Source organism: Centropristis striata, chromosome 16 (assembly GCF_030273125.1).
Source record: "Centropristis striata isolate RG_2023a ecotype Rhode Island chromosome 16, C.striata_1.0, whole genome shotgun sequence".
NCBI lineage: Eukaryota > Metazoa > Chordata > Actinopteri > Perciformes > Serranidae > Centropristis > Centropristis striata.
Genome location: NC_081532.1, coordinates 30,478,904 through 30,504,156, shown reverse-complemented (window position 1 = coordinate 30,504,156; position 25,253 = coordinate 30,478,904). Strand labels below are relative to the sequence as shown.

The following is a 25,253-nucleotide window of genomic DNA, read 5'->3' as shown; positions in this document are numbered from 1 at the left end:
TATAGGTATCATGGTTTGTGTTGAACATGTGTTGAGTATATGCAGATTTGCAGAGTATGCATGTGGAACGACAAAATGTAATGCTATAGCCAAGGAACAGGGTTAATTGAGTGATTACTTCTTTCCAGAAATGTTGGAGCCATAGTGTGGGAGGAAGTCTCCAGTTGAATTGAGTGAAGTAGTTTGCAATGAATTCATCTTTACTTACTTGGCTCAGGTGGAGAAGATCGACTGGAGCACGTGGACGTGTGTCCTGGGAACATCTGTTGAGGGCATCTGGCCTTTGATCAACGAGGTCACAGAGGTGACCGCTGCCTGCCTTAGTAACGACAGGAAGGTGCTAGCAACAGGAGATGACTTGGGATATGTCAAGCTCTTCAGATACCCTGTCAAGGTAACACAATGCCAGTTCTTTGTATGATTTGGTTTGAATGCTTCATGACTTGAAAGAGATAGTTTACATTAGTTGAGTTGTATGAGGTGCTTATCCATAGTCTGTGTATTACCTGCAGTAGATGCCAGTCAACACACACTAGGTGTGGAGAAGCAGGCAGGAATACAGTAAAACTAATTTTCAGGCTTGGAATTTCGTCATTTTAGGGGCAAGGCCATTTGGCCTTCCTGTTCACACTTATTTTAAGGGCACAAAGGCCACATGACAGGGCATAAAGGCCGTTTGGTTAAATTACGCTGGTTTTACCTTTCAGATTAATACCTTAACATTCTCATTCACCAATAAACATTAATGCACAATATATTAAATATATTAGAAAGGACCTTTTTGGAAAATGACAAATTAACCTGTTTTGAAAAGACAGCAAAATGAATCTCCTGCCTGAGTTCATTTAAGAGTAAAGAAAGAGAAATGCCTCCTCCCTGCCATAAAAAAGGAACCTGCTGAGGTGAAATTTACATCAGCTAAATGTCGAGCCCTTGTTCCTGAGGTAGGGAAGACGTTAGCGCTATCCCACCTAGCTAGCTATCTCTAGTTTTCATGACGCAAAAATGTAACGTTAACGAGTTAACAAGACTTTAAATAGGCTAATACAATGGTAATTACCTATCAATAGTACTTTCTATAAAAACGTAAATGTTAAGTTCTGTCAAATACTACCACATACTTCAGTCACAACATATCAAAACAGCTTGTCCGCTGCCCATCAACACATGGCTCATTTGAATATTCAATATATATTTTAGCCAACTAATAAAAGCCCCACTAAAGAAAATTAATATCACTAGCTAAGGATACATGGGATTTAGTTTTGAACAGTTTTGTACGTGACATGGAGTCCTACAGTTTAAAGTCCTCCATCGCCTTCTGATGCTAAAAATAAATAAGCCAAGATTTATTCTGATGCGAACCCCAAATAGGGACGACTGTCCCCACTTTTTGGACATGCTAACAACTTTGTAAGTGCTGGGGAGATGTATTCATATCTTTCTCAAAGCTGTTTAAGATCCGCCACAATCAGTCTCCACTGACAACATTTGGAGTGGTTGCTGAAGAAATTAACGTTTTTAAAATATTAATTAAATGCTATTGCCTTTGCATCTATAATTGCAATAAAACGAACTAAACTTTGATCTGTTTTAGTGCTGTAGGTTGGTTGGCATATTCACCATTGTATCCGTTGTATGCACTTTTGTGTCACTTTTTTATGAAAGTCAGTACCAGTTTAAGTTTAGTTTTACTATATTTAGAATATATTCATCAGTTTACCCTGCTGTCAGACAGGCCTTTTCGAAGGGGGAACTGAAGCTATTATATCCATCTATTCTCTCTTCAAAGCCACCAGAATGGGACTTTGTGTTTTAAAAGGTTAGTTCAGATTCACCAAAGTCACACAATAACAGAAACAAACTCACAAACCGAGGCAGCGGTAGCTACTCCTGCGTTCTCCAAGATAAAATAATGTTTTATCATAAGCAGTGGTGGAATGTAACTAAGTACATCTACTCAAGCAGTGTACTTATGTACACTTTTGAGGTACTTGTACTTTACTTGAGTATTTCCATTTTATGTAACTTTATACTTCTACTCCACTACATTTAGCTGACAGTTAGTTACTTTTCAGGTTGAGATTTAGCATAAAAACATGATACATTTAAAGAGAATGGACATTTTTATAAATTAAACCACATAAAAGTATATTAAGTTGTTAAATTTAGCCCTACCATGACAACAGTAAAATGCTTCTAACATAAATGCATCAATAACAGTAATCCAATAATATATTTGGCATACATATAACATAATGGCATAACGAGTACTTTTTACTTTTGATACTTTAAGTACATGTTGATGCTGATACTTTTGTGCTTTTACTTAAAACTTAAATTAAGTTTTGAATGCAGGACTTTTACTTGTAGTGGAGTAATTTCAAATTTTCAATTTTTTAACTTAAATAAAGGATCTGATTATTTTTTCATCATAAGGGGTCTGGTGCCTTCATAGAGAGCAGAGAGTGGACCGTAAGTTTAAGCAGTGGAAATATTCTACTGTATGGCATACAGTTAAAAATTGTAGGTGACACACTGACTATGGATAAGTACCTTAAACAACCCCACTTCAATAAAATCTGAACTATCTCTTTTTATTTTTAGATTTATGCAAATGTTATGTTAATTACTGCGTGAATGTCACAAGTGTTAAATAAATGTTGTCCCTCTCCCTCAGGGGAAGTATGCAAAGTTCAAACGCTATGTGGCCCACAGCACACATGTGACCAATGTGCGGTGGACCCATGATGACAGCCTCTTGGTGACGGTCGGCGGCGGTGACACGTGCCTCATGATATGGGCCCACGAGCCCGAGAGCCACCGGGAATTCAAACAGTGTGACAGCGAGGAGTCGGACATCGAGAGTGAGGATGATGGAGGTGAGGGATTTTTTTCTTCCTTTAAGATTTTTATTTGTTAAATTATTCATTGTTACTAAAAATATGTATGATTCCCATTAATTCAATTCAATTCAATTCAACTTTATTTATAGAGCGCATTTCATGCACAAGACAGACTCAATGTGCTTCACAATGTATACACATAATTACAGTTAAAAAAACAACAACAAAAAACACAGAAAAAACAAACAAAAATCGATTACAAATTAATTGAAGAGTGCAGGTAGACAAGCTATTCCATATTCACCACATATACACTTACTTACTCACACATGTGCACCCACTCCCACAACCACACATGCACACAATTCAACCAAATGCTGTAGAGAAAAGATAGGTTTTTAATCTATTTTTAAAAATGGCTACTGATGTGGCAAGTTTAACTGTTTCCATTAGTGATGGAAATAATTAATCAATGATCAATTAATGGTCGTTAAGAAGTTGGTCAATCACATGGAATTTTTAATATATTTGTGTATTGTTTAATTTTAATTTTATCTATGACTGAGTATAAGTACTCACTGAACTGAAACACAGCCGCGCGTTCAGTTCTGTGGCGATTGTTACGGTTTAACTGGTGACATGTAAGGCAGCAGTTAAATACAAAAAGAGAATATGTGGCTGGTTGCTTTATCTAGTTATTTTATTACGAAGTAAAATGTTATCTCTGGAGTCTTCATGAAAGTCTACATAAAAAGGTTTAGTTTGATTTTGTTTTAAACCACACACGCATTTGGCTCAAAGTCACCAGTTAAATTAAACACGGTACGTGAATAAGCCAATGAGCTGAGGATGAAGTTGGATAAAGCTACAGTTCGTAAACTGAAAGTTGCAATAACAATTATAAAACACACAGAAATACAATAGTATTAATTTGAGCAAAACTAGCTTACTGTATCAAACCTTGCTAGCATGAATTACTGAGTTTAATTTGATCCAAAACTTATTTAAACACACAAACATGCAAGATTACTGTGAAAACTAACCTCATGCCTCTTCGGGGGCTAAAGCATAAAACATTGAACTCCTTGAGGTTATCTTTACAGTTCAATCTCACTTGAGTTAGTTTTATGATCGACAGGAAGTCTCTTTTTGTCCTTTCAAAATAAAAGCGCCAGTTATCAAAACAGGCTTTTGCGTAGTACTGTATATAGTCACGGAAAAAATTATTAGACCACTATTTTTCTTCAATTTCTTGTTCATTTTAATGCCTGGTACAACTAAAGGTACATTTGTTTGGAAAAATATTATGATAACAACAAAAATAGCTCATAAGAGTTTAATTCAAGAGCTGAGTCATTTTCCTGTTGTTTTCTTGATAATAACCAAAATCATTATCAAGAAAACCTTGGAAAATGGCTAGATATCAGCTCTTAAATTAACCTCTGATGAAACAAGGGTGGTCTAATATTTTTTCTATGACTGTATATCTTTTATTTTGCCCATGTATGCAATTTTTTATGTATAAAAACATAGCGCCCATCCCTAATGAACATCTTTCACCAGGTTATGACAGCGATGTGACGAGGGAAAACGAGATCAACTACACCATCAAGGCCTTATCCACCAACATGCGACCCATGACGGGTGTGAAACCCCACCTGCAGCTGAAAGAGCCCTCTGTGGATGAAAGGTATCCGTCATTGAAGCTATAGATGAAGCGGCTCAGAGGGGAACGCTCCTGAGTAGTACAAAAAATAACTTTCAGGCATCAAGATGAAGCCAAACCTCTTTTTTCTTTTCCTGCATGAAATTCCTGCCCTGTCCCTGCTCTTTTGAAATAACTCAGCCTTTTCTGCTCTTCTTCTTTCCTTTCATGGCTGTCCATCTGTCATTATCCTGCTTCGTTCTTTAATTCTACTTGAAGACAAGGGGTGGTCAGGTAAGCTCTTGTGTTCATGTATGTTGATTTTGAATAAAATATTAAGCAGTGGGTATATTTTGAAATATGTATAACTAAAGAGAAACACTCACACAAAGGAAGTTTTCCTCTGTACAAATCCATTATTTAGTGATTCACTTTTAAGTCGTTGACACTCTTGTGGCTGTTAATTCACTTGCTGATGAGCTGTGGTTCTGACTGACAGGACAAATTGGGGCAACATTGAAATTAGAGCTTGAATTCAATTTGCTTTAATATCCATTTTGTAGTCAGCAGAACAATATCTGAATGGGTTTTACAGAAAGGGTTTTTAATAGTCAGTGACTCTGGGGAAGTGATTAAAGTGGATTAAACTCGACACATCAAACTGAGAGGAATACTGGAGTGTACACATCTTAAAGGAATATTTTTAATTTAAAGAAGTGGGGCCGTACTTATCCATAGTCAGTGTATTATTTACAGTAGATGGCCATCAGTACAGCCCTAGACAGGAGTACTAACACAGAAGCTAAACAATGTACTGAAGCAGCAAAACAAAGCCACCTATAGAAATCTATATATTTAAAGTGTAGGCTATATTTAGCATATTTTTATTGCTTTACCTTGCAGTAAGATATCCCTATCTATCTATCTATCTATCTATCTATCTATCTATCTATCTATCTATCTATCTATCTATCTATCTATCTATCTATCTATCTATCTATCTATCTATCTATCTATCTATCTATCTATCTATCTATCTATCTATCTATCTATCTATTTTTTGTGTCTACTACCCACTATCCCTTTAAGATTTCCTCTTTTTTTAAAGTGTTTTTCATATATCTGGTTTATATGTTTATATGTAGTTCTCACATGTTCCATCATTAAGTGTGTCACAGACTTTCAGGTTTCTTGATTTCCAATTTTTTTGACAATGGTGCAAACATCCACGCAGCATCGTCTGGGCAGCAGTTGTCATGGAAATGGACTTAAGTTGTCATGGCTACACAATGGTGCTGACTCCTGTGTTTCATGTCCTCAGTGGCTGGGGTGTTGTGTTTCGTGTGTGTCCGCCGGGCGGCAGTGAACGCTGTGAGAACCTTTTTCTAATTCTTATTTTTTTCTTTGTTATTGCTGCCGTGCAGAGGGTCAAGGTAAGCCGCTTACTTTATAGAGTACACACACAGGTTGGGGCGTCATGTAGATATCTGTTGATGAAGCATGAAGAGAAGAGTGTCTTGGTGTCCGTTTTTAAGACACTTGATAGTGTTTTTCTTTTCACACCTGTAAAAGAAGGTCATGGTGACAGTTTTTCCTTACAGTCTTTGCATTATTAATAGTTTTTGTACCATTGTGTTTTACATGTGCACTTTAAAAGTCTCAGTAATTAGACACATTTTCTTTAAAGGAATGAGAGAAAGCTGTTTTTGTAGCTAATCTGAGTGGAACTGTATTTTTATTCTGATTTATCATTGACTATAATAATCAGGGATGTTTTTTATTTTTAATTATTGCAAGACAAACAATAGGTAAATCAAAACAATAACAAACAGGACAAAGACAGGAACAACAAAACAGGCCAGTGTGTGCGTGTAAAGCCAAGTCTTAGGTGAAGTATATATGGTGGATGGATGACAAGAAGAGCAAGGAAAAGAAAATAAATAAAGAAAATAATTACTAATAACAAGAAGAAGAAGAAGAAGAAAATGTATAATAATAATAACAATAATTATTATTATTATAATAAAGGATGAATGATGAATAAAGGGCAAGTCCAGGAAATAACAGCAAACAATTAGAAACAACAATAATAATAATAATATTATAATAATATAATAATAATAATAATAATAAAAAGAAAAAGAGAGTGAGAGATGCCACCAATGCTACTATTGATAACAAGATTTTGAAGTTTTTAATCACACTGTATTCACTGACTGCCTACATTTTTCATATTTCATATTTCCTGTAATTTTTAGTTTCGTTTAAAAGCAGATAATTCTTCACTTTCTATTGACACGTTCCCACACAGTCACCTTATTCAAACCCAGTTCTTTCAGTGCTTTGCTGTTATTAAAAACTCTTTACACACTTGTTATACAAGAAGCCTTGACAGTAAAATTGCTTTTAAAATGAATCATCCCACCTCGTGAATTGTAGCTGTTTTCCTTAGATAAAAAGCAGGAATTCGCCTTTCCTTTGCTATAAAACTTCAGCAGCAGATGTTTGTGGAATATTTTTGTGTACTAGTCAGAATCGTAAACAGTGTAATGCGATAAATTGTTCTCATCATCATTATCATTATGATCAGCATGACAAGCAGCTCTGCGGCAGCTCTCTTATCCCAGCCGTCTGTTTCAGGCCTCCTGTCAGCAGAGCGCTGCCTCAGCCAGAGAAGCTGCAGACCAACAATGTTGGCAAAAAGAAGAGACCCATTGAGGTAAGAAGCACCACAGATCCTTATCAAAACACAGCAAACTAATAGATAAACACAGACTTGGAGCTTTATCTAAACCAGGGGTGTCAAACTCAAATACACAATGGGCCAAAATTTAAAACTTGAATAAAATCGCGGGCCAACATTGAACAAATAAACCTTTTAATATATACCAAACATGTTTCGCTTTAACATTAAATATGGAACCAGCAACACTTATAAACATACAATATATAACTAAAGAGTGCAGACATGCAAAATCAAATTTCAAATAAAAAACATCAATGTCATTAATTTATTAAATAAAAAATAAATAAAAATCGTGTGCCTCTTTTCTATTTGCATCCTTCTGATTTAAATATCAAAATAAAGTTTTTCAACAGGTTAATACATTTAAAAATAAAATAACAATAATAAATCTAGTATTAGCGGTACATGCGCCGTATAATACCGGCGGGTCAGCTTTTATAGTACAATAATAATATAATAATTTGATATTGGCTCACGGGCCAAATAAAATTACACTGCGGGCCAAATTTGGCCCGCGGGCCAGAGTTTGACACCCCTGACCTAAACTAATGTGATTATCTAATGTGAAGACGTGGTGTGCTCGTACCAGCCTCTGTGGGGACTTTGTAATTGAATAATGACGTGCTCCTCCAGCCGTCAGCTGGCTCTGAGCATCTTAGTTGTCATGGCGTTGACCTTTCTGACTTTCTGACGATCTTTTTCTCCCCCCACAGGACCTGGTGCTGGAGCTGGTGTTTGGTTACCGTGGCAATGACTGCCGCAATAACGTGCACTACCTGAACGAGGGGGCGGACATCATCTACCACACGGCCTCAGTTGGCATCGTGCTCAACTTGACGACCTGTGAGTAGACAGTGTTACTATTCACGACCTGTCGAGCAAACATAACATATACTTCACATGTATTTGTGGTGTGTGTGTGTGTGTGTGTGTGTCTATGTGTGCGTGTGTGTTTTTTCTTACAGCCTGCCAAAGTTTCTATGTAGAACACAGTGATGACATTCTGTGCCTTACAATCAATCAACATCCCAAATTCCCCAATGTGGTGGCAACTGGCCAAGTAGGTATGTTTGTGAGAAGTTGACCTCCTGTGTCACCAGCCGCTTCATTTCTCTTCCCTGTATCCTGTGTTGTGCATTGTGCAGGGGGGTTATTGTACATGGCAGACAGCCAACCTGCCCCCACCCCCCTCTACTGCAAGCTCACTCTCCTATAGAGCAAAATTAACATTTTTTGCATACATGAATAGTTGTGGGATTGTTGCACATGCTGCATTTCTCACAGAGAGACACACATAAAAAGGACACTGAATGGCATAGGGCTGTAATATCAAAACTCACCCACATTTTGTACATTTAATTTTAGATTTGTATACATTTTTTTGCAAGTTACCTACATTTTTCAAACATAGAAGCAGTTGTGGGGAAAAAAACTACCACTTTTACTCAGAAAGTTTCACAAAAATATGTTGTAATATTTAGTTGGATATGTCAATAAATCAGATTTTCCCTCTTTTTTCAGGTGATACTGGTGACATGTCAGGTAAGGACATTTGGAAAGTCTTCATGTAAAGCAGGAAATGTAATGAATTTTGAAATTCCTATGAGAGAAAACATGAATGCATTCAACACATTATATTTTTCATGTTATTGCCATCTAGTGGACACTTTGACTCATGCAAACATAGAGCGTGAGATCATTTTAAAGATAAGATAGAACTTTAGTAATCGGGAAGGAAATTCTGGTTCCATATTGCTCCAAAGTTACAAAAAATAAAAAAATAAAAAAATCACAACATAGGTTAATATAAGAAAACAATGAACAAAATAGGTAACAATAACAATATATAATGAAAAATATTTAAAAAAATGTAAAAATAAAAAATAAAAGTGTCTAAGGAGTAACGTGGGTAGAGTGCAGATGGCATGGAAGGATGGCAAGGCAAGGCAAGGCAAGTTTATTTGTATAGCACAATTCAACACAAGGTAATTCAAAGTGCTTTACATACACATTAAAAACAGCAAGACACAATTGAAAACAGTAAAAACAGTCAATTAAAACAGGGAAATAGAAATAAAAATAGAAATATAATAAAATAAGATACAGCAGGATAAAAAAGAGATAAAATAATAAAAAGCACAAGTCAAACATTGTGTAGTTAAAAAGTAAGGGCAGTAGAGTAGAGCAGATAAGTGTTAAAGTTAAGAGTACGCTGCAGTAAACAATAGTGTTTTTAGTCCTGATTTAAAGGAGCTGACCGTTTGGGCAGACCTCAGATCTACAGGTAGTTTGTTCCACAGGTGAGGAGCAGAATAACTGAAAGCTGCCTCACCCCGCTTAGTTCTTGTTCTTGGGACACGCAACAAGCCAGTTCCAGATGACCTAAGGGGTCTGGATGCTTCGTGGAGAGGGAGCAGATCAAGCATGTAATTTGGTCCGAGACCATTCAGTGCTTTGTAGACCAGCAGTAAGATTTTAAAATCTATCCTCTGACTCACAGGAAGCCAGTGTAGTGATTTAAGGACCGGTGTAATCTGGATCATTCCTGAGCTGGAGCTGCACACTGCTTGTCTTATCTGTAATATTTTGTTTGTGAAAAAGGCTGCAAAGTCATTGCATGACTTGTTAGACAGCAGTTCAGGAGGGACTGATGCTGTGGGATTTGTCAGTCTGTCTACTACAGAAAAAAGTGTGCGGGCATTATTACTGTTTCTATTGATAATCTCTGAAAAATATGACTGCCTTGCATTCTTCAGTTGCTGATTATAGTTGCGAAGACCCTCTTTATAAATATCGTAATATACCTGGAGTTTGTTCTTTCGCCACCTACGTTCTGCTTGTCTACATACTTTTTTGTTCTTGCTGCAAGAACGTTTTATCTCATTCACAGCTCCGTCACCCACTATCAGAGTTTGGGGCCCAGTGGTTAGCTCTTTCTGTAGCCTTTTAGCATATGAATTAGCCTCATACCTTTCTCTGGAGCTGGAAGATGAGCCCACTTTCGGGGAGTCAGGATTCTGGGAGAGTGGAGCAAATCTGTTCTTCCGTAGAATTCCTGTGTCTTGGGGCAATTAGCTCTTCGTTTTTGTTGTAACCCTGGTCCATGGTTGCTTTCTCTTTGGTATTGGGGTTGAAGCGACATTCCTGTATGATGGTAGTGCAGGCCACTCGGTGTCAAAATAAGTCTCCAGGTGCTGGGTTCTGCCTGATAACTGTCTTCCCAAAACTGAGGGAGGTGATTTGTAGTGCTTTGGCTTTGCACCAAGAGAGTTCCAGGGAGGACTTGTTGATTTCTTGCCATTTACACCCAGCTCCTGCTGTGTCTTGGTGGTGCTAGTTAGCTTTCCGTTAGCCTATGTAACAAATACAGATGTATTGCACATGATAATGACCATAATATAGTCTGTGGTGTTGAAAATTGTATTGCACATAATTTTAATATTAGTCAGTCCAATATATTAGCATTCCTCCCTGCATAAAGGGGACCACGGGTAGTAGAAGAGACCTCCTGTGGTGGTCTTGAACTTTGGTAACCTCAGTCTACTGCTGAAGGTGCTCTTCTAGGACTCTAGAGTGTGTGCAGGGGGTGAGAGGTTGTCCAGGATGCTGAGCAGTTTCCTCAACATCCTCCTCTCTGACACCTCCACAAAAGACTCCAGTTCCTCTCCCAGGACAGAACCAGCCTTCCTGATGAGCTTAAAAATACAATAGCAGTACCAACATTAGAACCCTTAAAGTGATACCGGCACATTACTTAATTTGATACCTTTCTTATCTCCTTCATTAGATACCAATCATGTGAATTAAGCAGCCATTTATGTAAATTGCCACCTTTCCTCCTCCCCATCCAAATGATATTTACACAAATATATGACATGCTCTGTCACACTCGATTTCAAACAAAGAAAACCAAATAATTCAATATTTCAGCTCAGGGTTTACGCATGACACAAGTCCGAGGCGAGAAAGAAAAGCAGTGCATTAAAAGTAGTTAAATTGAGACAATCCTCTGACCCCCAGCCACGTCTCCATCTATCCATGTGTGGGACGCCATGACCAAGCAGACGCTGTCAGTGCTGCGTTGTTTCCACTCCGGTGGGGTTTGCTCCGTCAGCTTTAGTGCCACAGGAAAACTCCTGCTGTCTGTGGGCCTGGACCCCGAACACACCGTCACCATCTGGAAGTGGCAGGAAGGTAAAACTAAATAAATACACTTTATAGACCTCATTCTAGGGATTATTGGAAAGTCACAGTTTAGAGATCACACTTTCATTGCTTTATTTAGGTGCCAAAGTGGCCAGCCGGGTAGGTCACACCCAGAGGATCTTTGTGGCTGAGTTTCGTCCGGACTCTGACACACACTTTGTGTCCGTGGGGATCAAACACGTGCGTTTCTGGACGTTAGCTGGTCGAGCTTTGCTCAGCAAAAAAGGTGTACTGAGCTCCATAGAGGATGCCCGGATGCAGACCATGCTGTCTGTAGCATTTGGAGCTGTAAGTATAGCATACAGTGAATATTTTTTGTCAAACATCTAATTGATCCTAATGATTTATGAAATCCTAAAAATGGTGCCTGTTTTCACCACATATCACGTTTGACCTTCATGTGATCTCAAACTGTCTGCTTATATGTGCCGTGGATTGTTTTTGCATTGCTTTCTCTGCTCTTTTAGGCCACTAGATTAGTGCAGATTTGTTTTCTTTTCAGAATAACTTGACATTTACAGGTACCATAAGTGGGGATGTGTGTGTGTGGAAGGAACACATTCTAGTAAGAATTGTGGCCAAAGCTCATACGGGCCCTGTGTTCACCATGTACACCACACTGAGAGACGGCCTCATCGTCACTGGGGGCAAAGAAAGACCGTAAGTGCTGCTAGTTTACATTAATACACGATAATATTGGAAAAATGAAAAAAATTATTAGACCACTCTTGTTTTCTTCAATTTCTTGTTCGTAACGCCTGGTATAACTAAAGGTTCATTTGTTTGAACAAATATAATGATAACAACAAAAATAGGTCATACGAGTTTAATTTAAGAGCTGATATCTAGACATTTTCAATGGTTTTGTTGATAATGATTTTGGTTATTATCAAGAAAACCATGGAAAATGGCGAGATATCAGCTCTTAAATTAAACTCTTATGAGCTTTTTTTGTTGTTATCATTATATTTGTTCAAACAAAGGTACCTTTAGTTGTACCAGGCATTAAAATGAACAAGAAACTGAAGAAAAAATTATAATTTTTTCCATGACTTTATATAAAGGAGCTCATACTATGTAGCAGAGAATGATCGCATTTGATAGCAGATAATGGCAGGATTTGTTTTGTATTCGTTTTATTGATTTGCATAGATAGTTATCCAAATAAATGTACTACTAAGACTAAAACTAAGAGGGAAATGCATTAATATGATTTAAAGCTGTGACTTTCATCAGCTGAAGGATAACATACACATATTTTCCTCCACAGGTCAAAGGAAGGAGGAGCTCTGAAGCTCTGGGACCAGGAGCTAAAACGCTGCAGAGCTTTTCGATTAGAAACCGGACAGATCATAGACTGTGTTCGCTCTGTATGCAGAGGAAAAGTAGGTTACACATACATTTATTACAATAAATAAAGTTTTCTAGCTAATTACAAACTTAATGCACATTTTGTTGATTTTCTTTGTCAGGGTAAAATCCTTGTGGGGACCAGGAATGCAGAGATCATTGAAGTAGGAGAGAAGAACGCAGCGTGCAACATCTTGGTGAACGGACACATGGACGGACCTATCTGGGGCCTGGGCACTCATCCTTCCAGAGACGTGTTCCTGTCTGCAGCAGAGGACGGCACTGTCCGTCTGTGGGACATCCCAGAGAAGGTCAGACATGTTCCCTCCATCCCCTCAGAACCATTACTTTCATATATCGTTCTATCAATATGTTGCTTTCATCAAAGGAAATTAAGATCATTGTAATAATAAGTATGTGCTGATTTTGTGTGGCCTTGTGGGGAAACAGAAGATGCTGAATAAGGTTAACCTGGGCCATCCAGCACGCACCATCAGCTACAGTCCTGAAGGAGACATGGTGGCCATCGGCATGAAGAACGGAGAGTTCATCATCCTGCTGGTCGCCTCGCTCAAAATCTGGGGCAAGAAAAGGGACCGGCGCTCTCCTATCCAGGATATCAGGTAACGATGGAAGAGGATGGAACTTTGCACAAGTTACTGGGATCATTAATAGAAAAGTGCCATATTGAGCTAGGATTTTTTATTAACTATTTGGCATGTCTACATATGCAGTACAGAAGCTGCAGAAATTGAAAACAAATAAATGACTTGATAAATAAATTATTATTAATCCATTATGTGTACATAATATTCCTATTACATTTTCTATTTATTTATTTTTTTAGAATTTGTATTCACTTTATCTATTTATTTATTTTAGCATTTTTTTTAATTTATTTTCAATGTATTTTTACATATATTCTTTTTCATTTGTATTAATTAATTATTGTTATTATTGTTGTTATTATTATTATTTATTTATTTATTATTATATTATATTATTTAATTAATTTTATTTAGTTATTTTTTCATTAATTTTTATATATTTAAATGTATTTTTACATATATTAATTTTTTAGGTTTTATTTTTGTATGTGTTTTTAGATTTTTGTGTATTGTTTTCTCTGTGTGAATCTTTATACATTTTTTGTGCATTTTCTTCTTCTTTATGCAATTGAGGCGGCTGTCATTGAAAGTGTGTGTCATTTATTTATTTTTTCCAAGCATCGGTCAGAACATAGTCTGGTAGTCACTCTAATTTGTCTTGTAGCCCATTTTTATTAGTATTTCTACCCTTCAGATTGTCAGATAGTCACCATACTGGCCAAGTACTGACTGTCCAGTTGGGCCCCTTTTGAAACCCAAGCGGGTCCTCTAGGGCAGTAGTTCTCAACCTTTTTGAGTCGCGACCCCCAATTTAACATGCATGTTGTCCGTGACCCCCGCTCACTGACAGAATCTCACACGCATAGTTCAGATCACCCAAAAAAATGACCTAAAAAAAGGAAACAAAATGACCAAAAAAGACACAAATTGACCACAAAATGATCAAAAAAGACACAAAATGACCAGAAAAGACACAAAATGACCAAAAAAGACACAAAATGACCAAAAAAAGACACAAAATGACCAAAAAAGAAACAAAATGACCAAAAAAAGACACAAAATGACAAAAAAAGACACAAAATGACAAAAAAAAAAAGAAATAAAATGACCAATAAAGTCACAAATTGACCACAAAATGATAAAAAAAAAAAGACAAAAAACATTAAATGACCAAAAAGACTAAAACACATTAACACATGAACACTTTAACACAGTGGAGACAGAGCTGACTTCCTAAATGATTTGGCGACCCCCAGATATCATCTCGCGACCCCAATTGGGGTCCCGACCCCAAGGTTGAGAATAGCAGGTCTAGGGACAAGCTGTGGACAAGCTTGTTGGGGTCCATAAATCATCATCATATTATCTTTAATTAATTTACTTGCTTGTTCATTCTGAGATTGAAAGATATTCAGATTTGTCTCTGGAGACTGACACGGGTCAATCCTACTCCACAAACTACAAAGTAAATCTGACAGAGCAGAGAGTGACACGTCTTTCTTACAGGTTCAGTCCAAGTTCTCGTTACCTGGCCGTGGGTTCTACTGAGAGTGCAGTCGACTTCTACGACCTGACTCTCGGCCCACAGCTGAACCGCATCAACTGCTGCAGGGACATCCCCAGCTTCGTGATGCAGATGGACTTTTCTGCTGACAGCACTTACGTCCAGGTACAAACTGTGCAACATGGTCTCACAGAAATCCGTGAAATAGCCACGGATTTCGCTTAACTCAAAATCCGTGGAATAGCCACGGAATCGCTCAAATTTCCGTGAAACTGACACGGATTTCGCTACAATGCAAGTTAATGACAGTCATATCCCGTGGCTATTCCAACATACAAAGTGATTATGTACATTCACTGAGTGAATATTTAGAAAATAAAACATATATTTCTCACTAGAAATGTGATCAAAATCCATTTTTATGCAGAAACTAAGTAAAAATATTGATTTTTCACTAAAAATGAGAGAACTGTCCGCCATGTTTTTTGTTCTGACCGCTGGGACCTTGAAAGTCACGTGACTTGGAACAAACCAATAGCCACGGGATATGACTGTCATTAACTTGCATTGTAGCAAAATCCGTGTCAGTTTCATGGAAATTTGAGCGATTCCGTGGCTATTCCACGGATTTTGAGTTAAGCGAAATCCGTGGCTATTTCACGGATTTCTGTGAGACCAGGTTCAACTGTGAGAGGGTATGTGTGTCTCGGATGCTGACCGGTTGGCTGTATGATCCCTAACCTCTAATGCCTTGAAACAGATATCCACAGGTGCTTATAAACGACTGGTGTACGAGGTGCCGTCTGGGAAGCAGGTCACAGAGCAGTCCCACATTGACAGGATTACCTGGGCCACCTGGACAAGGTGAGAGTCACCGGGTTAAGACTGACACACGCATGTTGGAATTAAGGCTGTGCCAAATCGGATCTTTCATGATAATACGGGTATATTTTTTATATGATAAAAAAAATGCATGTCACGATAATGGCAACGTAGTGACATCAAAATAAAATTATAAAAATGTTTAATAACGTTTTTTATGTTAAATCTTGACGTGAAAAGTAACTAAAGCTGGCAGCTAAATGTAGTGAAGTAAAGAAAATACAATATTTGCCTCAAAATGTAGTTAAGTAGAAGAATAAAGTTAAATAAATGGAAATACACAAGTTAAGCTGATTTATTTTTGAATTTCTGTATATTTCTTGGGGAGGTGCTTTTTATAAGCCCATATAGGGTTTTTTAACCTCTCCTGCACTAACTATTCTTGTTTCATTTCTTGTTTTTGGAATTGTCTTTTCTTATGGTGCAAATAAATAAATAAAATAAAATAAAATAAATAAAAGTACACCTCCAAATTGTACTTACGTACAGTACTTGAGTAAATGTACTTAGTTACATTTCACCACTGACATTTGCAGTTTTGGTTTTTATTATTTTCTAATACTTCTGTTTTGCACTGAAGAGTCAAGAGTACATTTTTTGTATTTAGCACCTGTTGAGATTTGCACTTTACATTACAATTTAGATTTATGGTTGATTTTTAATTTGTTGTCGGTTTTTATTTATACAGACTCTAAAATAATTTTTAAAAATCACATTTTCTATATATTTTTCAGTATTTTGTCATGTTGTCAAGAATATCGTTGATACCATGAAATATTGTGATATTATTTTAGGGCCATATCGCCCACCCCTAGTTGGAATGGTGATGGGCAGAAATATTTTCTCTCTCTCTGTGTGCAGTGTCCTTGGGGACGAGGTGGTGGGGATCTGGTCCCGCAACACTGACAAAGCAGACGTCACCTGTGCCTGCGTGTCCCACTCAGGCCTTAACATCGTCACAGGCGATGACTTTGGGATGGTGAAGCTGTTTGACTTTCCATGTCCAGAGAAGTTTGTAAGTGTGATTGCATAACATTATAATGATTTTTTGTTATTTTCCCAGCGATTTATAATTACTTTAATAATTACACTATGTCATTTGTACAATGATAACATTTTTTTTTTTTTTTTTTTTTTATTTACTTTTTATTCGTTTTTTCTTAGTAACATACACGTAAGTGCCAGTGGGCACAAGAACATACAACATAACATAAACATAAACATAACATAACAAGGGGAGGATTGTGCATTAAGTAAAACAGCAGAGTCGACATAAGCACATCATACATAAAAATATAAGGATGCTGCTTGAAAATAGCGAAGTAATTAAAAAAAAAAATAATAATAATAATAATCTTAATAGAGGGTTTGATCTTATCTTTGCGATCTATATGAAATCAGGTCTTACAGTTAACACATAGCCATTTTGACCAGTTCTCTTCAAAAACATCAGTTTGGTTTCTTAGTTTAAATGTAATTCTTTCCATAACATATATATTGTAAATTACATCAATCCAATCATTTATTGTCGGTTTGTCTTTCTTGAGCCATTTCCTGGTCAGAGCCTTTTTTCCCCCCACTAACAACACTCTCAAAAGGTATTTGTCCCGCTTAGCATATTCAAGTCCGTCCAGATCACATAGGTACATGACTTTGAAGTTTAGAAGCATTTTCTTTTTAAAAACAGTCTCCAGGACCCCAAGAATCTCTCTCCAAAATGATGATAACATTTTTAAAGTCTAAATTATTTCTCTGCACCAGATAGACAAAAATGATAAAAGCCACTGTGTAGGAAAGAACACTTCCGCAGGTTGTTACCGGCTGCAATCAGACTGTTCAACAGCAGCACCACATAATACAGCACTGTTTGTTCTACCAGGTCACTTTACTGGTTTATTTGCACCATCTGTGTTTACATCCGACCACATTAGGCCTAAATTAGACCTTCTGTATTTTTCTATATTACTATATATGTCATATACTACTTATACTATACTGTTTATATCTCTTCATATATTTAAATATATTTATTCATTGGTGTTCATACTACTACGTGCAACAACCTATTTGACCTATGTAACATGCTAAAATATATTTTCTCTTATGTGCAATATCTGTTAAAAGTGTTTTCAGGAAAACAAACAAAAAATGTACATTAATAATAAATCTCAAATAGCATAAATGTATGTATAGAATGTATCTAAATGTCTTATTTTTTATATTCTTGTTCAGTTTTTTCATATCTATGTGTCTGTATCGTGAGCCGCTGTGACAACTAAATTTCCCCACTGCAGGATAATTAAAGTCACATCTTATCTTTTCATAACTGTTGAATCTATGGCATTACGTGACTAATAACAGATAAATCTGCTGAATCTCTGGATGGTGTGTATGTGATCTTTTTTCAGGCCAAACACAAACGCTTTCTGGGCCATTCTGCTCACCTGACTAATGTTCGCTTCACAAATGGGGATCGTTTCGTCGTTAGCGCTGGTGGAGATGACAGGAGGTACAGCTGAGGCTACAAATAGCAACCATGAATACAAATTATATCACAGTCAAACATTAAGCATTATGCATCCTTTCCTTTGTGTCCTTTCTAGCCTCTTTGTGTGGAGGTGTGTCCACGCCCCTCACTGAGGATCACACCTGGACCATCCTGCCTCAGAAAGTCTCTCCAGAGAAAAGCTAAAGGATGCATTCAAACAAAGAGGAGGAAGAGGAGGAGGACAGACCTGGCAGCTTGTAAACGAGTGGTGATCTGACTTACTGCCTCAAAACTCGGTGCATGCATATGTGAAAGGCTCATTCTCATCACAGCATCAGACCTGATTGTGAACACAGGCGGAGGGCATACAGCCCTGCTCTCATCACATCACATCATCCCTGGAAAAAGAAAATCATCAGTATGTGCATATCATTTCAGTGATGGATTTTTTTTTTTTTTAAAGAGTGTAACTGCATCCCATATGGCAGTTGTGCCACCTGGCGGGCCTATGATATTTTGTTACTGACAATGCCATTTTTTAAATCATGTAGCAAACTGAATTAGCCTTAATCTGAGTGTTTAACTTAACGAGGGTTTGGATTCTTTTTGTATTACGTTGGTTTTACTTTTTGGATCATGTAGTCATTTGTTTGTTCTATTTTTACTGGTGACTCCAAATCCTGTGGCCTTCCTCCTGAATGTAACATCCACTGTTATGTTCTGGATGTCAGCATGCCAAAGCATACTATGCACTGTACACCTGACCTGGTCACTGTGTTACCCTGACGTTATTTTTTATGGTTTGTTTATGTGGTTGTGTTGTTGACTGGTTGACCTCAAACCTCCCTCGGCAGTGTTCCCCCTCATGACATGTTCAACGTGTGCATACTTGTTTGAGGATTTGTTTGTGGTTAGTGGGTGTGCATGGCTTACTGGAAGACAATCTGTCCGAACCAAATTCCTCAGAAAACTAAAAAAAAAAAAAGAACAGCTGTAAATTGATGTTTCAATACACGGTTGCAATTCTCTCTCTCACTTTTCAGTGTGCTGCTATGACGTATTATTGTCGCATTTTCATGAATATGAACGGTGTGACTTTTTTCAACAGTAAGTTAATGTTTTGTGTAATCAGATATATTGCTTAAATGGAATGTTTTATCAGAGAAAATATGAAAAGTGCAAAACATTTTGCTCCTTGTATTAAGACTAACTATACAAAAGATGTTGCTGCATATTTTGATTTACATTATACCAGTGTAAATATCATTTGTACATATTCTTTTTGTATATTTTTTGTGAGATGTTTCTTAAATTCCACTTTAATAAAAAACAAAAGGCAACCATGACTTTGTGATATGTTAATAATGCTGACGAAAGAACCAATCAGTGCTCAATCATGAAATTCCTGCATCATGTGAGTGCAATTAACTATATAAAACACACCAATTTGCATATAATCAATTGAAATGACTGAGCTATAGATATCTGAAATTCACTCAATTTTATTATTGATGAAACAAATACAATAATAGCTTAGCTCTTTGCAATCATAGATCTGGCCTATTTACATATTTTACACACAGAGGCAAATCTAACACCTCAACTGAGCTTTTGTTTTGTTGGATAAATAACAGATTACAGTTGAATATTGGGAACTCAGCTGTCACTATAAGCAAAACAGCACAGATTAATGGATACCTCTGTCTTTCATTCAGTTCAAATAGTTTCACAACTACAAACCAGTTCGAATGCATTCCATAATAAAGTGTCTATAATATTTTTTGTGTGAAGTAAAGGTGAGGTTCATTTAATCTGTTATGAAGAAATATTGATGCATGGAGACAGAGTCATAGTTTGACAGAAAAGGAGCTGCCACATGAGCAGCCGTGATCGGCTTGAGGGTTCTTGAGGACGAGGAAGGTGGCCCGGATCAGCTCCTGGCTATAGTCCACGGTGGCTCCTTTCACAAACTCCAGGCTGTCCTGATCCACGATAATGCCCACTCCTCCCTGCTCGAACACTCTGGATGCGAGAGGGAAGACAGTTTATTGAATAAGTAGAGAATAAGGAAACACCAAGGCCAGTGTAAAACAATAACTTGAAAGCTACAATAGTGGCAGTTTACCGGTCATCTTCATTCCTGTTACCGTCAACAGAAAACTTGTACTGGAACCCGGAGCAGCCTCCTCCTTCCACATGTATTCTCAGATACTCGCCCTTGTCCATGATTTCCCCCAGTCTCTGGATTAGAGTGGTGACATAAGCATGAAGAAGAAAGTGCAAAAAAACAAAAATAACACATTAAACAGGACATAGTGGCTGTGTGGCAATGCTTTTTAACATAAACTGTTTTTGCTTCACTGTCCATGATTACATTTTAAATGTAAATAGTTTTGACAAATACCATCACACTTCACTGAGTTGGATTTACATTAAATGTTAGAAATTATGAAAAATGTCCAATTCATTTACTCAAAGTCCAAGGTGATGTCTTTAAAAGCCTGTTTTGTCAATCCAAATCCAACAGATATTCAGTTTACTATGCTGTAAAAACAGAAGAGGAGGGAATCTTCTAAGTATGGATCTAAAAACAGCTTTTCTTGTCATAAAGTATGGACAGCTATTTAAACGACTAAATAGTTGTCAATTGCCTTGTCAATTGCAGGTCTAACCCAGCATTACCTTTACATTAATGTTATGTCAGACTCTAGTCTGTCAACACTTGCTCAGATAAGGAATCAATTAAATGAGGCTCTAAACCGATGTTAACCCTCCTGTCGTCCTTCCGGGTCAAATTGACCCAATCTGTTTTGACTATTCCTTCTTTCCTCCCTCCTCCTGCCTTCCTCTCTTCTTTCCTCCTTCCTTCTTTCCTCCCTCCTCTATCCTCCTTCCTTATTTCCTTCCCTCGCCCCTCCTTTCTTTCTTTCCTTCCTTTCCTCCCTCCTTCCCTTCTTTTCTTTCCTCCTTCCGCTATCTCCTTTCCTTTCTCTCTTCTTTCCTTCCTCCTGATTTCCTCTCCTTTCCTCCTTCCTTCCTTCCTTCTTTCATCCCTCCCGCCTCCATCCCTTCCTCTATCCTCCTTCCTTCTTCCCTTCCCTCGCCCCCCTTTCCTTCCCTCCTTTCTTTCCTTCCTCCTTCCTTTCTGCCCTCTTTCCTTCCTTCCTCCTTCCTTTCTGCCCTCTTTCCTTCCTGCCTCCCTCCTTTTCTCCCTCCTTCCTTCTTTATTTTTTCCTTCCTTTCTTCTCCTCCTCCCCTTACTTTCCTCCATCCTTTCTCTCTCCTTTCCATTCTTTCTCCCTTTCCTCCTCTCTTCTTTCCTTACTCCATCCTTCTTTCTTTCCTTCCTTCTTTCCTCCATCCTTTTTTACTTCCCTTTGCGTCCTTCCCCGACCCGAGGACAACAGGAGGGTTAACACTATCCTCAAAATATCTTGACTAACTCCTCTGGAAAAAATCATCCCTTGATTTTGATTTTGAGACGCGCCTGATGCTTAATCATGGGTGTCTGCTGACCTTCACACATGACTCAGTGAGCTGTACTTTATCTCCAGCTGGATCTGACACAGCTGGCCTCTCCTGGGCTGAGGCGCTGCTGAAGCGCTGCTGAAGCCCCGTTGTGTGAAGGGGTGGCTGGGGGAAGCCTGGGGGAAGTCGCTGTACCTGCTGGCTCACATTGAGGTTGCTCACAAGAGTAGATGCCCTGCAAAACATTGATGTTACGTTGAGATCACATCGCATGACAACAGGACACGTGACATCGCCACTCCTGCTGCTAGCTAGTTAGCTAACGGTGGCGTTAAAGGCTAGCTGTCAACTACCTAGTAGATATTCAACACGTTTTTTTCTCCAACAGCAAGGTTGTTTATAGGCCATTATCCATAATGATGTCTACGATGTAACAAAAAATAAAGTTACCTAGCAAGGCTCAATACTCTTGACCTAGACGCAGTTATCATAGCTCCTCTCACCAATGACATCTTCCATAACAACTGTTATGAGTTCCACCCCAACCGGCGACAAGAGGCAGCTCGCACATTCATTGGCTGATATGGCTGTCTGTCAAATAGATACGCCCAGATTGGTACAATACGGCCATTTGATTTGTCAGTTTACCAGCAATGATAAGACATTAGTGGGATGTTTTTGATACCTTAGTTTTGCCTTTCAGGCTCACCTCTCAACTAGATCCACGAAGAAAATGTCTAAATCCAGGTTTAAATTACAGAAGACTGGCTTCATGTACTGTTTGAGGGTTTGATCTGCTAAGTATAACACAGGAGACGGGCTTTTTACACAGAGAGGTTTCCTGACAGGCGTAACTACGGGCAACCAAAACACAAGCCACCACATAAATAGGCGTGACTATCGATCTCGTGATACAAGGAAATAAAAGGTGCTGGGCGGCTGTCGTCGACTGTCACTTGGGAAACAGACGGAAACGCTTCAAACGCAGGTACATCTTGTTCATTCAAAGTTTCTGGGCTTATTACGAGTCTTACTGTCTCTGTGTTAGTGTCACAGAGACTAAGAGTATTTGTTCTTTGTTGTGTTCAACATTGTAATCACTGCTACAGACGGGACGTCTGGGTAAACAAACAAGTCATATGATTTAACACTTTCTGCTGACTGCTTGAAGTCAAACTACTTCTGTATTCGCTAAAGTTTACTTTTCCATTGCGCAATGTTTCTGACCGTTTCCTCATCTTAACAGTGTCACACATAAAAGAAAGAAACATGGATGTTCGGACTGGTTTCATCGTCTTGTTCTGCCTGATGGGCTTCACCTGCGCGGAGCCAGTGAAATTCCTTGATTGTGGTAAGTTTCTCTAACCATCTTGGTGATAAGATTCATCTGTTGTATGTGAAACGGCCAGTTGTCTGTCTTTTGACTCTTTAAATCCTACTTAAGAGTGTTGTACAGGTAAACATTTTAACAGAAACCAAAAGGGAGCCAAGGGAATCTACCAGTTTCGCTGAATACAAAAACAAAACTTCTAAATTGCTTTGTCCCACCTATAGTCCCAGATCCCAAAACATTACAAGTTTTCCTTTTCATGATACCCAAACGTGCAATTGATTGTCAAAATTGTTTTGTCAATGGCTTCCTTTTTCTTCCGTTTTTACTGACTAGGCACCAAGTCATGTCACACCCATGTCATGTCATCCAAATATGTCCCATTGATGGCATCACCTGTCCTGAACACTATATTTTAAATTTGCACATTAACAACTCCCACACGTGGTCATCTTTCTGGTTCTACAGTGATACATATGTTCAATCAGGAAGTGAGATTTTTTAGTTCCTCTATGAAGTGTGAGGACTCAACAAGTTTTAAAAAGAGAATAAAGGAAGCAGCACAGTCCAAGATAAACTTTCAGGCGTTGACTCAGCATTGGCACCCTCAACCCCCCCAACAATGACATCAGGGTTTTATTAATTTTTTCTCACATGTTAAAAGCTTCCTCCAGTGCCACAAAAAGGGAGATATGGACTTTTTTAAAAACACTGTTCTTTCCTTGTTCTCTTCAGGCTCCTCTTCTGGCAAAGTGAGCCTAGTGGACATTACCCCTTGTGCCAGTCAGCCATGCCAGCTACGCAAAGGACAGTCCTACAGTGTCAATGTGACATTCAACAGTGGTAAAGAGAACTTTATCTTTTGAGAAATTCTTATACCAACAGAATGCATATTGGACATTTAAATGTTGAATCTCACTCACTTTTTAAAAAATCTGTTGTAGCTGTGGAGAGCCAGACAAGCACAGCAGTGGTTCATGGTGTTATTGCTGGAATTCCTGTGCCCTTCCCCATTCCCATTGAAGATGGCTGCAAGTCTGGAATCCAGTGTCCCATCCAGAAGCAGCAAATGTATCATTATGTGAACGCTCTTCCTGTGAAGTCTGAGTATCCTGCAGTAAGTATTTTGAAGCTTAGCTCTTTCAGTATTCACAAAATGAGACAGTTTTTTTTTCCCCTCTTGTTGCATCTTTCACTTCCCCCTTTTTATTCTTTTTGTCAAATTGAAGGTTCACAAAGTACACCTTGTTTACTGGCCACTCTTCTGCATTTCTAGATAAAGCTGGTCGTGGAGTGGGAACTGAAAGATGACCAGAAAAAAGATCTGTTCTGCATCCGGTTCCCAGTGCAGATTGTGAGCTAAGCTACAGCTCCTCCTGACAAATGTTTTGTTTTTTTTAAAAGGGATTCAGCTTTGAGTAAACTTCATGAGTCTAATTGATTCAAGTTATGATCTCATTTTAGTCATTCATCAAATAGATTTTTTTAAGCTGTCTGTCACTAGTTCGCAAGACTTTGCCGCACTCTCACATCTTGAATCCTGCTGAAATAAATGAACGGCTGATTTGCTGTGACCTCCCTAACCGTCAATTCTAAAAGATGTGTATGTGAAACAATGCAGTTTGTGTGAATAGCCCTGAACCACATTCCGCTACAGTGCAAATGTCTTGACTTACTGGCTGCTGTGTAGTCAGAAAAAGTACACACTGTACTTCTTCACTAAACCTTTTGTTATATTTCTTACTGACCTTGTACCACTGGACATATGGAATAGAATATTGCACATGAAAATAAAATTATAATAAAGAAATCTAATCTATAACAAAGTTTCATTATCTGACTGATGTGAACAGACTTAGAGTTGATAATTTTTAGTTAAATTGTGCTTTTTGGGCAATGTTTTAACTTTATTCTATGTACTTGTCAGACCATTTCCACCAAAGTATCAGTGGTGAAGAAACTACAAACTTGACTTTTTTTTTTTTTTGTCAGAGCAGCAACAATTGGGTGATTGTTAGTAATCAACTATTTCAGATTTATTCTGAAGTAATGTTTCATGCAAGTATGTAGAATGCTTATTCAGCTTTTAAATCTCACCTTGATTAAAAGAAACCTGGACAGACATTTTTCAGAGCTTTTTAAAAGACTAAGTGATCAGAATGATTTTACAATGAACAGCC

General features: G+C 37.9%; 3 protein-coding genes across 3 annotated transcripts in view; 2 read left to right on the top strand and 1 right to left on the bottom strand.

Annotated features, from left to right (window-relative positions):
* eml5 (EMAP like 5) overlaps window positions 1–19,473 on the top strand; it is a 65,203-nt gene extending 45,730 nt beyond the window's left edge. Inside the window, exons 25-43 of the mRNA XM_059353223.1 lie at window positions 218–394; window positions 2,681–2,882; window positions 4,410–4,536; window positions 4,771–4,785; window positions 7,132–7,210; window positions 7,951–8,080; window positions 8,203–8,301; window positions 8,759–8,779; window positions 11,258–11,431; window positions 11,523–11,731; window positions 11,946–12,103; window positions 12,714–12,828; window positions 12,916–13,104; window positions 13,244–13,416; window positions 14,908–15,070; window positions 15,666–15,769; window positions 16,649–16,802; window positions 18,196–18,296; window positions 18,391–19,473. Coding sequence (XP_059209206.1) covers window positions 218–394; window positions 2,681–2,882; window positions 4,410–4,536; window positions 4,771–4,785; window positions 7,132–7,210; window positions 7,951–8,080; window positions 8,203–8,301; window positions 8,759–8,779; window positions 11,258–11,431; window positions 11,523–11,731; window positions 11,946–12,103; window positions 12,714–12,828; window positions 12,916–13,104; window positions 13,244–13,416; window positions 14,908–15,070; window positions 15,666–15,769; window positions 16,649–16,802; window positions 18,196–18,296; window positions 18,391–18,427 — 2,427 coding nt within the window. The 3' untranslated portion in view covers window positions 18,428–19,473. The remainder of the gene's footprint in view (window positions 1–217; window positions 395–2,680; window positions 2,883–4,409; window positions 4,537–4,770; window positions 4,786–7,131; window positions 7,211–7,950; window positions 8,081–8,202; window positions 8,302–8,758; window positions 8,780–11,257; window positions 11,432–11,522; window positions 11,732–11,945; window positions 12,104–12,713; window positions 12,829–12,915; window positions 13,105–13,243; window positions 13,417–14,907; window positions 15,071–15,665; window positions 15,770–16,648; window positions 16,803–18,195; window positions 18,297–18,390) is intronic.
* Window positions 19,474–19,753: 280 nt separating this feature from the next.
* On the bottom strand, window positions 19,754–22,317 carry isca2 (iron-sulfur cluster assembly 2). The gene is made up of 4 exons (XM_059352738.1): window positions 22,194–22,317; window positions 21,792–21,978; window positions 20,401–20,516; window positions 19,754–20,297 (listed from the first exon to the last, which is right to left on the bottom strand). The coding sequence occupies exons 1-4, from the start codon at window positions 22,253–22,255 to the stop codon at window positions 20,123–20,125; spliced, it is 540 nt and encodes a 179-aa protein (XP_059208721.1). The 5' UTR covers window positions 22,256–22,317; the 3' UTR covers window positions 19,754–20,122.
* A 290-nt stretch (window positions 22,318–22,607) lies between these two features.
* Window positions 22,608–24,656, top strand: LOC131987853 (NPC intracellular cholesterol transporter 2-like). Its single transcript, XM_059352739.1, has 5 exons — window positions 22,608–22,731; window positions 22,990–23,094; window positions 23,809–23,916; window positions 24,018–24,190; window positions 24,350–24,656. The coding sequence occupies exons 2-5, from the start codon at window positions 23,013–23,015 to the stop codon at window positions 24,434–24,436; spliced, it is 450 nt and encodes a 149-aa protein (XP_059208722.1). The 5' UTR covers window positions 22,608–22,731; window positions 22,990–23,012; the 3' UTR covers window positions 24,437–24,656.
* The last annotated feature ends 597 nt before the right edge of the window (window positions 24,657–25,253 follow it).

Excerpts from the sequence above, each read along its gene's own strand:
- LOC131987853 (XM_059352739.1), top strand. The coding sequence starts at position 23,013 with ATGGATGTTCGGACTGGTTTCATCGTCTTGTTCTGCCTGATGGGCTTC. Across the intron at positions 23,095-23,808 it reads AGTGAAATTCCTTGATTGTG|GCTCCTCTTCTGGCAAAGTG; the intron begins GTAAGTTTCTCT and ends TGTTCTCTTCAG. Across the intron at positions 23,917-24,017 it reads CAATGTGACATTCAACAGTG|CTGTGGAGAGCCAGACAAGC; the intron begins GTAAAGAGAACT and ends AATCTGTTGTAG.
- isca2 (XM_059352738.1), bottom strand. The coding sequence starts at position 22,255 with ATGTCATTGGTGAGAGGAGCTATGATAACTGCGTCTAGGTCAAGAGTA. Across the intron at positions 21,979-22,193 it reads AGAGTATTGAGCCTTGCTAG|GGCATCTACTCTTGTGAGCA; the intron begins GTAACTTTATTT and ends AATGTTTTGCAG. Across the intron at positions 20,517-21,791 it reads TCACTGAGTCATGTGTGAAG|AGACTGGGGGAAATCATGGA; the intron begins GTCAGCAGACAC and ends ACTCTAATCCAG.